Source organism: Etheostoma spectabile, chromosome 13 (assembly GCF_008692095.1).
Source record: "Etheostoma spectabile isolate EspeVRDwgs_2016 chromosome 13, UIUC_Espe_1.0, whole genome shotgun sequence".
Lineage (NCBI taxonomy): Eukaryota > Metazoa > Chordata > Actinopteri > Perciformes > Percidae > Etheostoma > Etheostoma spectabile.
This window is the reverse complement of record NC_045745.1, coordinates 5635662-5649390: the sequence shown is the minus strand read 5'-3', so window position 1 is coordinate 5649390 and position 13729 is coordinate 5635662. Positions and strand designations below refer to the sequence as shown.

General features: G+C 40.8%; 1 protein-coding gene across 1 annotated transcript; it reads left to right on the top strand.

The window, feature by feature from the left end:
* Nucleotides 1-839: 839 nt before the first annotated feature.
* Nucleotides 840-5854, top strand: ruvbl2 (RuvB-like AAA ATPase 2). The gene is made up of 14 exons (XM_032534298.1): nt 840-1100; nt 2279-2333; nt 2438-2493; nt 2724-2865; nt 3047-3176; nt 3261-3327; nt 3524-3630; nt 3733-3826; nt 4048-4266; nt 4347-4465; nt 4683-4802; nt 4896-5025; nt 5129-5243; nt 5689-5854. The coding sequence occupies exons 2-14, from the start codon at nt 2279-2281 to the stop codon at nt 5712-5714; spliced, it is 1380 nt and encodes a 459-aa protein (XP_032390189.1). The 5' UTR covers nt 840-1100; the 3' UTR covers nt 5715-5854.
* The last annotated feature ends 7875 nt before the right edge of the window (nt 5855-13729 follow it).

Genomic DNA, 13729 nt, shown 5'->3' with positions numbered 1-13729 from the left:
ATTTGACCGACCGGGTTGACACTTCAGCGTGAGAAATCGGGGGTGTGGCGTGTGCGCGTGTGAAACCAGTCAAATGCGTGTGTCTCACGGCCAATGCGTGAGAGTTGGCAGCCCTGATAACCTACAAATGATCCACGGGATCAATCAGGGTTTGTTCCTGGGGAGACGGATCCGTGTGTCCCGCCTCCCGACCACCATGGATGTCTGAGCGAATTGAATTATTAGTGTGTGAAAGATGTGTAACATTGTCCACATAAATAATCAAACTTTTACGGAATATGAGCAGATAAAATTATGTTTTTTTCATAGACAACGTCACAGACATATGCCAGTAAGTGAAGTGGAAACGTTATTTTGTAATGTTTGGTGATTTTCGCCACTTTTCAGTTAGATTTCGCCTCGTTACAGGGCCAGAAAAGACTCACGTCAGGTTCATTTTTTATGCGTAGCTACGCAAGCTTTACGTCAGTACGCAACGTTAACACACGAGGCCCCTGTGAGCGGTCATCATATCAGTGTCCATTTGCTGTAACTTCGTAGCTGCTTGGTACAAAACTTGGTCATATCACTTGTTGTGAGCCTAGCTACCTCTAGTGGAGAAATGTACACGGTCCTACCAACCTGAACCAATTTACCCTATCTCCGTACTTTGTAGCCTACGAGTTTGTTTGAAAAGCCTACAACGTGTAAAAGAAAGTTAAAAGTAACATTTCACGTAGTCACAGTTTTTTTTTTTTTTTTTTTTTAGATATACGTCTTTGTTAGTTAGCGAACAGGAGATGAGGCAGTATGTACAAATCTTCAAATTAATACATGAAATAGCCTACCTTTCCTGAGGACACCAAATGGGGATATGAGGCCAGCTGTATCATGGTTTAAATAGGCTAACATACACAGTCTCTAAACCAGCAGCCCGACCACTAAACTGCTTCTGATGTTATTATGTGACCACAGACCACCCTGTCTATGGTCTATAGAGGGCAGTCAGCTTCACAACTGACACAGTAAAAGAAGGACTTGTTTCTCCTCGGACACATTTACCCTGCGCACCGTTAGAAAGAAGCGCCGCATTCTCACATTTGTCAAGTGTGTCAGCACAGGTGAGTTTAAATTCATACGATTACTGTGAGTTAAAAAATAAATATATCAGACCTTGCTCTGGGACTTTGTGATAGCGTAGCATCTGTGCTATCGTTGAGAACACTTTATTATCATTCTCCGGCTGATTGTAACTAACGTTACAGAAAACCGATGAATGGAGCTAGCTAGCTAGCTAGCTTGCTAACATAACATTAGCTAGCGTTAGCATTTATGGTATGTTTCGATGTAACATTATTAGCACTGTCGAGAAGAGATGTATGCTTTGTTTCTTCCGCACGTCGTTTACCTCAGGGTCATGTTGACACCAGACATGGGTACTTTTTATAAAAACAAGAAGGACAAATTAAAGCCATATGCTCTCATATTCTTGTGTTGTGTGGCATGCGTTACAACTGTCACTATGACAACCGACTGGACAGAACAGACTCTGTTCCAGCTTGGTTAACTAGCTTAATATTAGCAGACACTTGGTGTAAAGCCTGGGCCTTTTGCTATTTAATTAGAAAAGAACTTAATTATATTAAATAGAGGTACACAGCTTGGAAGGAAAAATAACTCCTGGAGTAACCTTACACATCCACTGAAAATCTCAGGGACTGTTAGAGAGAGAACTGGAAAATATAACTTTGGAATCTGGAATAATGAATTTAATATATGTGACTTTTAATGTTATTGAAAAGGAATAAACCAAAAATCAAACTTGGATTCAACATCCCTTTTGAACTATTTCGATGACTTAATTAAAGTGTCTGAATGTATAAAATAGCTTTCAGCCCAGCTTCCGGAGTATTCCTCGGTACTCATGGGGCAGAAGCCTTGTTCACTCCAACTTTATATCAGGTGCAGCCAGCCTTCTGTAATAACCCTCTTTACTCATTCTTTTGTTGATCTATTTTAGCCACATCTTTCTTTATCAGTTTCAGTTGCCAAATGCCTTTTTAGACAATCTAGGTTACTGCAAATTGTGATGGTAGTAGTTCTGTAAGATGATATTTATTCTTTAAGGTAATAATAGTTAGCATGTCTGTGTTTGCAAGCTGACTTTACATGCTTACTGCCAAGTGTCATTTTTTCAGTCCCAGTTATGCCAACAGTAGTAATCAGTATTTGTAACTGATTGTTTCTTTTAAATATTGAAGTTTTGAAGTCTCTGCTGTCTGCTATAAACTTGATACAGATGGCGGCTACAAAGGTTCCAGAGGTTCGTGACATCACGCGGATCGAGAGAATCGGTAAGCATCCTCATTTACAATGGACCCAAAATGTTTGCTGATGCAAGGGAAACCTCTTCCTAATGCGCTTAATATTATTGTCATATTTTATGTGTTGTGTTTAGGAGCACACTCTCACATTCGTGGCCTGGGCTTGGATGATGCTTTGGAGCCAAGACAGGTAGCATAAAGTCTTGAGTTCATAGTGTGTGGCTGTAGCACTGGTTCACTCTTTAGATGGCATTTATCAAAAACTAACTTGGATTGCAAGTAATTGAAAGACTAGTAAAATGATTAGAAGCAGAGATGTTGTGAATTCACCAGATGTATTGCATTACAGTACAGAATGATGTGCTGATGAGCATTAATATGTGTTTGACTGCAGTAATACTTGTTCCTATTGACCTGCAGGTGTCCCAGGGGATGGTTGGCCAGCTGGCCTCCCGCCGAGCAGCAGGGATCATTCTGGAGATGATCAAGGATGGCCACATAGCTGGCAGAGCAGTCCTGATAGCTGGCCAACCTGGCACAGGAAAGACTGCCATCGCCATGGGTAAGGGCCTCGTTGGAAGCTTTCCAGAACACAATCTCATTTCCTTATCATCATCCTCCTCCTCAGGAAGTCGTATTGTTATTGCAATTGGCTTAAGTTATTTTTTGTTAAAGCATAAGTGCCTTCCCCCAGATTCACTAGCTGAGTATTGGCTGAGCTGAAGCCTATTTTTTTAATGCAGGCATAGCCCAGTCTCTTGGCCCTGATACCCCCTTCACAGCGCTGGCGGGCAGTGAGATCTTCTCCCTGGAGATGAGCAAGACAGAGGCACTCAGCCAGGCTTTTAGAAAAGCCATCGGAGTGAGGATCAAGTGAGTGAGCAAACACTATAATTGTGTTTTGTGAGTCTCATTGTTTGAAATGAATGAAGTGTTCATAGTGTGTCTCTCTTCCAGAGAAGAGACAGAGATTATTGAAGGAGAGGTGGTGGAGATCCAGATTGATAGACCAGCCACTGGAACGGTAAGCTCCTTACGCGTCGGCTCCAAGTGCACTCATAACTGTGTCGGTCTGTCCCAGTCATTCTTAATGCCAGAACATATTTGATTTGCTAGAAGTCAGTCACTACTGATATAACAGGGAAAGGAAATGGAAACAAGTGTAAAACAGTACACACTCAATATAGACAAATGTATACATATTTAACTTTGTCTCGCAGGGTGCCAAGGTGGGCAAGCTGACCCTAAAGACTACTGAGATGGAGACAATATATGACTTGGGCAACAAGATGATTGACAGTCTCAGTAAAGAGAAGGTCCAAGCAGGGTGAGTTAATCTAATGTTTATTGATTTTTTACACATCAGGATGACTCAGGCCACTCGGATAACCAAACGTGATCTAAACTGTCTTACTTTGTTTCCTCTCAGAGATGTTATTACCATTGACAAAGCCACTGGAAAGATCAGCAAGTTAGGCCGCTCCTTCACCAGAGCCAGAGACTACGACGCTATGGGAGCTCAGGTATGCTGTAACTGTCACAGCTATATCATTTCACTACTGCAGTCAAGAATTCACACTCCCAAACAACAGTGGATATTTACAGATATTTGCCTTTGTCAAATCACACAATGCATTAGCCTCAATGTATTGCCTACTATCGCTATACTCCTTGTATAATAGTTATTAATTTAATGGGACATATTCATGAAATGAATTTGATTGCATTTGTGTTCTCCTTGTAGACACAGTTTGTACAGTGTCCAGAGGGAGAGCTGCAGAAGAGGAAAGAGGTGGTCCACACAGTGTCCCTCCATGAGATCGACGTCATCAACAGCCGCACACAAGGCTTCCTGGCTCTCTTCTCCGGAGACACGGGGGAGATCAAGTCTGAAGTCCGCGAGCAGATTAATGCCAAAGTGTGTGAGTGGAGGGAAGAGGGCAAGGCCGAGATCATTCCTGGGGTAGGTGCAACTGTGTGTGTGTTTGTTCATATTAGATTTTTCTGTAATCGTACCCGACTAATTTCTGTGTGTGGTTTCAGGTGTTATTTATTGACGAGGTCCACATGCTGGACATGGAGTGTTTTTCCTTCCTGAACCGTGCCCTGGAGAGTGACTTGTCCCCAGTTCTCATCATGGCCACCAACAGAGGCATCACTCGGTACTGTTGCATCTACATTTTCCTCCCATCTGATAAAATAAGGTTTTGTTTTAGGAATACACAAATCTGGTTTTATGTCTGTTTTTTGGGGGGTAACAGTATATCTGGCTATTTGATACACTGCTGTAAACTATTGACTTATGGTATGTAAAATTCTGTGAAAAAAAACATTTTTAAATTCTATTCAAATGTTTGTCTCCTTTTTTTAATATGTCAGTATCCGCGGCACAAACTATCAGAGCCCTCATGGCCTCCCCATCGACCTGCTGGACCGCCTGCTCATCATCGCCACCTCCCCTTACAGCGAAAAAGAGACGAGGCAGATCCTCAAGATCCGGTGAGAATCTGCGTTCCTCCTCCGTCAGCAGACTAGCTTTGCTTCTTCCCAGCGTTTATAAAAGGGAAATCAACTCGCATGGTTTCATTTCAGGTGTGAGGAGGAGGACGTGGATCTGAGCGAGGAGGCTCACACCGTCCTGACTCGCATCGGCATGGAGACGTCACTGCGCTACGCCATCCAGCTGATCAGCACTGCCGGACTGGTGTGTCGCAAACGCAAGGTAAACTCAGTCTGAACAAGCACTTCAGAGGAATTTCAGAAGTTTAGTCATGAATTGCTGTAGTCTCGAGGTTGATATCATCTCTGTGTCTTGGCTTCTTCAGGGGACAGAAGTTCAGGTGGAGGACATCAAAAGGGTTTACTCTCTGTTCCTGGATGAGGCCAGATCCTCTCAGTACATGAAGGAGTATCAGGATTCTTTCCTCTTCAATGAAACACGTGAGTTTGTTGTTCGTCCTCTCCGTCTCTGGTAGTGGACAAAGTCCTCGGCTTTGGACCCCACACAGCAACGGCTCACTTTGATGCTTCATTCACACAAGTTTAATAAAAGTCAAACAGTGGGGCACCTGGTTAATCTGCTACAGTCATAAGAGAAGATTTCCGTTTTTACATGCTTACTAAAACGCCTCTCCATAGCGGTAATTGGTTTGTAGTTTCTGTATTATATGCAGTATGTATGTATATATAAAAATACCATGCCAATGAGTAGGTGCAGCTGTCCCATCAAGTCATTTGAAATAAATAATAAAAAGCCTTCTTGCAAATGCTAAACGGAATGTGATATGCAGATTTTAAAATAAGGAGGAATATATTTGCTACGCAATATATCCAAATTCTACATTACATGGAGAATAAGCAAGATGTATCTGTTCTTACATTACAGAAACGGGTTCCATGGACACGTCATAATGAAGACGACTGCTCTGTTTTCTTACTCTTGGAAGTTTTAATGTTGAAGCGTCTTCGGGGTCAGAGTCAATTCAGAACTGGATTAATTATTAATTAATTTGAATTCAGCATTGAATTACATTGAATATAGAATTCCAATGCATCAACTCGACTGATTTCCTTACACTCTCTTCCCTGTTCAGCTTTAATTCTCATTGTTAACGATCAAATGTATTCACTGAAATCTGATTTCATTCTGAATTTACTGTATTTCTGTTCATCGTTGAGGCCTTGTTTGTGGCTGGAATATCTATTCGGTCAATGTTCCTTTTTCTGTTGAGTTATCTTTACATGGTTTATTTTTATGAAAATTATTAAACAGGCTTTCCTAAGCACACTGTGACGATTTGTTCATGTCTCTGTGTTTGACACAAAAAAACTGATTTTATCAGTGAGAAAACATTAATTGGAACAACATCAAACCTCAAGTTTTAAATCTTTTTTAATTATTTGACATGACCAGTACCAGTTCCAACAACCTCACTCTGGTTCTTAGAACCATATCAAACCCAAACTACTAGCCCATATACATAATGATTCCTAAAATCTTAGAGTAAAAAATAAGTCATTCTAGATTTTAAACTGCCTTGCCTTAGTCATTTTAGTTTCACATACATTACACATTAGCCTCAACTCAACCAGCAATGTAAACCAGTGTTTAGTCTGTTTCACCTCTGGTCTCAAGTGTGTGTGTCTGCACCTGGAACCGCAGTGCTAAGCCACTGGAGGTCAGCAAAAACCAGATTTTCAAGGAGACATATGCTCCTTTTCAGGTCTGGGCTTATATTTTGGGTGATTGGCTTGCGAAACAATGACAAGGTAAAGGTTGTAATTGTGGGTGGAGATACTTCGTGGGGCCTATATGGGACGTAGGTAGAGCCCGACCGATATTATCGGCCGATATTAGGCATTTCCTGGCCTATTGGTTTTGGCCTTTTATAAAGGCCCGAAAAAGAAAAAAAAGTAATTAATCAAAGTCATTTATAATGACAAATAAATTATTCTGATAAATAGATATTTAAAAAACAAAATTCAAACTCACTGTCAACCATGTTATGAGTGTTAGCGTTGCTTAGTTTGTCCACCAGAGGGACGTCCCTGTTACTGATTATTTTTTTTTTAAGTTATTGTGTTTTTGATCAAAGGACTTTAAGTTTCACATCTTAAGTTTGTATATTTACACATTTTTATTTATCAGAACTTTATATTTTAATGTTCCTCTGTTCTGTTGTGACAAATTATCTTGATAAGCACTCATAAATAACTACAAATAACTAATGTTAGGGACATCATTTTTTTTTACGCGTTTCTGGATTAAAAAAAAATACATATTAGCCGCTATATCAGAATATCAGATTTTTAACAAAATATTTGTATCGGTATCAGCTTTAAAAATGCTCGTAGGAAGGGACCCTAGATCTGAATGGCTGGTTAGATCCCATGTTTTCTGATCTAGGCAGCCCACAACAAACTGACCGGGTTGTCTTATTCCACAGGTTGTCGGTTGGTAAGCACTCCAGTTACCCAAATGTATGTGCAAAAGCACAGAAAAGGGAGTTATTCATGATATGTCCCCTGGACAAAGAATACATTTTTGGTCAGGGGCTGTAGATTTTGTCCCTCATCTCTTACTGTGAAATTGAGTTTCAAAGGGATTTCTTCACTGCCAGTCTGGACAGATGGGAAGATTACAGAGATTTGGGGGGGGCAGTAGCTCAGTCTGTAGGGAGTTGTGTTGGGAACCGGAGGGTCGCTGGCAGCCCCCCCACTCAATCTGACATCTCTCCATTAGTGCATGTATAGGACCTGAGCATGTGTGTGTATTTCAGGCCTGTGTGTAAAAACAACAAAGCGTAAAATTGTAATTTCCCCATAGGAGATCAATACAGAGTATAAATTTATAAATTCAATTACAGCAACCAAAACCTCTTTCAATGCATGTACTGGCATGTAAATATTGTTTTAGAATGGACTTGGGAGAAAGAAAAAAAAAGAACCTATCTTGGCTTTATTGTTTAGTGTGCTTGTCTTTGTCCTTTAAATTAATTTGGCTTATGAGACACTTTTGAACCACCTCTAAACAAAAGGAGCAGTGTCACGGTTAACAGAACATACTGTATATGACTAATAAAGTTTGTACTAGCTTGAAATTGTTGCCACAAGATGGAGCCCAAAGATCTCTCTTCTAGACGTGTTTTCTACAAAAGATTCACAGTGCAAACTGTCATAAGATGAATGGAACATGCAAGTCAAACAGCATTGTAGACAGTCTAAAAATATCTTTTTTTTGCATCATTTAGTTGATTAAAGACGCCTTTTTGTATGAAGGCTGGGAGCTTGTACTGTAATTGACTGCAGTTAGTCCACACCTCAATCTCACACCCTGGCTGATGCACTGCAGGTGCTACCCTGCTCTCTCTCACACACACACACACACACACACACACACACACACACACACACACACACTGTGGACCAGATTTCCTCACACGCCTAGATCCTTCTGTATTTCGATAACAAGATGCTTCCTTCTGCAAGTACCTTGTTAAGTGTTTTTCCATTTTCCAATGAAGAAAATGTTATTGAGAAAGTCACTGACAAATTACAGTTTTCCCATTATATGACGTATTCTATCATATCTATTCTGAATTCTAGTAAAACCACAGCCGTACTTTCAGTCATGAATATAGAATACCGTCCTCTACCATGAAGCCACGTTTAGATCATAACCAGGGCAGATCAATCAATTCTACCTGCACATAGTATGAGTACAGCACAGACTGTCTCCTACGTGGAGATTAATATTTCATGTTTAGTGTTGGTGGGAGAGAGTTCTTCATGAATTACCCTGCTGACTACATCCCATAAATCTCCCTCAGTCCCAAAGGCTGCTGCTGGCTGCTGCCTACCACTGCATCTGATGGATTCACTGGTTGGATCAAAGATGGAAAACCCTTCATCAGGTTTCACTTGTTTGTCTGGAGAACGTGGTGTGTGCGCGACCTCTCTCATGGGACAAACCTGTTTTCTGAATCCCATACACATTGATAATCAGAATGAAGAGAGCACATAGAGAATGTAACCCCCAATACCCCCAGCACAATCATACCAGTCTCAATGTATCTAATACCTTTTTGAATTAGACCTGAAGACATTACTTTTTCTCCAGTGTCGCTGTGAGACTGGAGCATTGTGTACAGATCATATTCAGCTCAGGCCCTCTGGGTGAGAGCAGGGTTTCTTGGATTGGTTCCCACTCTTTGTCTACACACCACTGTCCACAGGCTACAAAGCTGCACAGCATGCTAACATGTTGTGGCATTTTGCCTGCTGCACAGATTTGGGTGCCCTTTCCCCACCGCAGTCAGGCCATGCTATCATTCTGCAAATGTCCCCGTCATAGAACCCTACCCTCCCATCTCTTAGGGTGAAGATTTATCACCAGACAATTTCATCCTATAGCAAATAGAAAGGAGGGAAGGACCTTTCAAACACAGCCAGTACTAATGGTTTTCACCTGGGTCATTGGACATTCTCAGTCCGATGAGGCGTTCAATATGAATGTCATTCGCCTGATGTATCCATATCAAAATTGATTCCATCACTCATGAAATGAATTGACTTGTTGATCAATTGAATTGACTGAAGACATTGCATTCATCTTTGAACACAATTAGAGTCTTTTTAAAATTCCTATTGTCACAACAACATAATCAAAGATGTTGCCAATATCTTTTTTTTGTGATCAAATGTTTTTATTTAAAAATAATGTACAATTACAAACAATATGCTGAGACATGAGGACGTCTCTCAGGACCAAAGGAAAAAAAACACAGTAGGAGTGAGCTTATAAATAACACATGCAGAAACAGACATAGACATACACATACACACACATAAGCAGACACAAACAGATGGACATTAGATAAGGGACCAAATAGAAGCAAGAAGGCTGTAGCACAAGTCTACAGCATGGATTTCAAAGTCTTTTTCTGGCGCTCCCTTTATGCGAGCCGTGGAGAGTTCCACATATATGACATCCAAAAAGGAAAGAGTTCCTGTACAAACCAACAAGTCATGAGGTGGTTTCCTACGGGTTGCAATCATTTTCTTTCTGTAAATCCAGTGAATACAGCACGTATTGTTCCAGAACTGACCAACAGGAGAGCACTCCCAGAACACATGAAGATTTGTACCCTGGGCAGAAAGCGCATAAAGAACTTAATTAATTTCATGTGATGCCAAAGCAGCCAGATATTACCAAAAACTGAAAAAGTCTGGATACCATACCACAGGTTTTTGGTTGCATAGTGCATACTTTCTGGATAGGATGGATGTGCAACCAACTCTGTCTGGGCACACCACACGCTTTAAGTGCTAATCTTAATTGAAGGTAAAAGAAAAAAAAGGAACATGGTAGACTGTAGGTTGGAAAAAGGTAACAAGCCACTCTCGTTAAAAATGTCTTTTAGATAGTGAACTGTGGAGCTGCATGTTGCCAATATCTATAGGATTTCAATATCTTTGTTCATATGGCACTAACGTTTACTCAAGCACCTTTCCATGTGTTTATACAGAAGTTGACTACTTAAAGATAACTTTAGTGTCACAAGAAGGTCAGGAGCAGAAAGTCAAGTTAGCTTTTATTGCAAAAGACTGATATAGCGACACAAAAAATGGGGATTTACCATGAGAATCAGATATTTCCATCTGGTACCAACACTTTTGGCATATTGTCTGTGTTCCTAGTCCTATCCTATACTATTTATTATTTTTGATTTCATGTTCCTGAATAGGATTTTAGGATGTAAGTACCATTTGGAATGCGGTGCTTGTGAATGGATAGCATGCTAGTCCATTTCCTGAGGTTCCCTAGAAAAAATAAATCCTCTCTCTCTTTGCCATATGTGAAGGGCCGAGCATGTGATTCCTGTGGTAAAATGAGAGAATGAGGTCAATGGAAGTGCATACAGTACACTCTATGTGCTTTACTATGTTGTAGCAAATGCGTATATTCTTTGATTTTTGAAAAACAGGGTTATGTGACGCAACGCTACATTTTAGATCCAATAGAAAGTCAATTCCGGAATTATTTGAAAAGAAAATACCTTTTGGAAAAACCTTTTCCAGACTTTCTAAACCAAAACAGATGCAAATGTACATCCTTTCAGGGTTCGCTGATCTGAAGGTTGAGCAGCAACAGTCAGTTTCAACATCACTGTCTGACTGAATGCAGTGCATGTTAGGTCACATATTGTACCTTCCTGAATAACCTAGCAACCCCATCAGTCATTTCAGAGTGCTCCCTCAATGACATCCATTCATTTGTTGTCAGCAGTTCCCTCCTCTCATTCCTCTGGTTGTGTAAGAGGTGAGAGAGGAGAGCAGAGCATGAAAAGAAGCATGAGTGTGGCAAATCATCTTAGTTCAGCTAAGGGTTTGGAAAGAGTAATTCCGGATAATATTTGATTTAAATAAAGGTTTAAAGCCCGAGACTTGTGTTTGATGACTAAGGAACCAAAAATGGACTAGCCCATCCTGGTCTAGGATGCATTCAGATGCGTGATGCTTTACTGATAAACAACAGAGGCCCAGTTGTTTCTCTCACTCATTTGCTTTCTGATGACAAATCAGTAATGAATAAATCCTAAAAAGTTAGATGATGAATAGAATCTGTACTCACACTTGTCAGTGTGTAGTTTATGAACACCATACATGGGAATGGATTTTTGTGTGCCAGTGATATGACTTATGAATACTCTTAAACATGACATTAAATAGTAAATGATGTTGTGCAGCTCTGTGAGACTGTACGTGAGAACAATGCAACGCTAATGTCACCATGCTACCATGAGTACAAGGAAAATGCTATCATTCTGATGTTAAGCAGGTAAACATTTACCATTTTCAGCATCTTACTTCCTGAACATGTTAGTGTGCTTTGCTAATTAGGAAACAGTTGAGGTTGATGGGAATGACATTCATTCTGCAGAAATTTGTGAATTACCTGACTTCAGTATTTGCTTATAATACTTCTTGAGGTGAGATTCCTTCTGTGAGCCTCTACGATTATTTCTTATAAATCTCACCGGCACAACTCACAATTCTTTCCTTTGTTGCTGTGTTTCTGCTGCTTGTTTTATTGTGCTAATAAATCAAATCAAATTAAAAAAAAATCAAGTTGAACCAAATGGCCCTAGATTAAAAGTTAAAGGATCACAAAAGTTATTACAATTAATCCTGAGGAGGACATTAATATCTGCATCAAATTTCATGGTAAACCATCCAACAGTTGTAAAGACATTTTACTCAAAACCACAAATGTGAACATTGTGGTGGCAGTTGAGATAAAGTCAGGGGATCACCATGGTCCGTGGGTTTCATCCTCTGGGAATTATTAAATATTATCTGTACAAACGCGTGTGTCATTCCAGCGAGTAGGTGTGAGACGTTGTACTGCCTGTGTGAGGACTTTGACCTGCCGGTGTGCCAGAGTACTACCAGAGACATTAGGATTAGTCCCAATGGGGACCATGATTGTCTGTCTGTGGTTGTTGAGACATATAACTAATATCCCCAATTGTCAACCTTGTAGTGGCACTTGATGAAAAAGCAAGGTGTCATAATGTCATTAGGACCAATCCTCTGAGGACTGTGAATGCTTGTACCAAATGTCATGGCAATCCATCCGATTGTTTACATATTTCAGCCAGGACCGAAGGGGATGGATCAACCGACAAACATCCCCACCGAGCTCCCCCGCCCCCCCAGTGTGGCTAAACATGACTTCAGCACCAAGAGGTTCAGCTGTAATGATACACTGGTTGGAAGAATTGGGCTGTGTGCATTGCAGGTATTCAGACTACTGTGTGCTGTAAGTATTAGAGGATAACTGATTCAGCCCACTTGGAGAGCACTTAATTACCCGGGGAAGTGCAATGTTAGCTGTATGTGTAACACGTTCCTGGATGGAAGCACTTACACAGTGTGATATAAAGGAATATACTCAATACCTTTCTTTATCTTTCCATATTTACGACAAATGCTGAAATTAACCCACTTGACCTCTTGTTCCCTTGTAGAGTGATTTCCTGTGTGCGTCCAAAATGACATGTGTGTGTTCTTGTGGGTGTGGGCTGATCTATTTGTGTGTGATGTGCATCAGTGTATTTGGGGGCCTCTTGGGCTGCACACACCTGCATAACCTAAAAGAGACGGTTATATGTTGTGTGTACATACATGTACATACATGCTCATCTATACAGAGCTGTTTCCATGCACGCACACAAGAAGCTCCTTCCCAGTTTGTGCTTTGCGTGTGGGACACATGAATGCAGATGCTATTGTGGACAAGTGCATAAATAGACTGTGGGAGTATTTCTGAACCAGGTTGTGCTGCAGTGGAAACGGTAGTTCTAAATATGGAATCATGTGAGCTAAAAACAGCAACTAAAGCCAACTAACATCATTCACTCTTTGCCAAGTCAAGCATAAGCTCATGTTTAATTCAGAAAAGCCTAGTATTCATAACTCACACTGAACCCACTGCGGCACGTAACAAGCACAGTCGCGGTAACACTATTCCACTGTCAATTTACATTACATCCTTGTTAGTAGGCATGCAAATCTAATTAATTCCTCATTGCATTGGGGACTTCACTTGTATAGTTTGAAATGAAGCCCCTGCTTCAAGGCCTGCCGGGAGACGAGGAGGGATCATTATAACTGGCTGGAGGATAACAAGGTCTTCTACTGCTGGGGCTCCAGGGACAGCAGGCCTGACCGTTCCTTGCCATTCATGTCTTCTTGTATTGTTGGTGTTGGTTCCTTCATTGACATTGCTCAACCTACCGTGAAGCACATCTCTTATTCATTCCACATGGACAGACAGTAAAGAGGAGGAAGGCATGCTTCCTCTGGACCATGTGTCGGTTTCTTTAATGACAGCAGCGCATGCAGAGCCGCGCATTAATGCA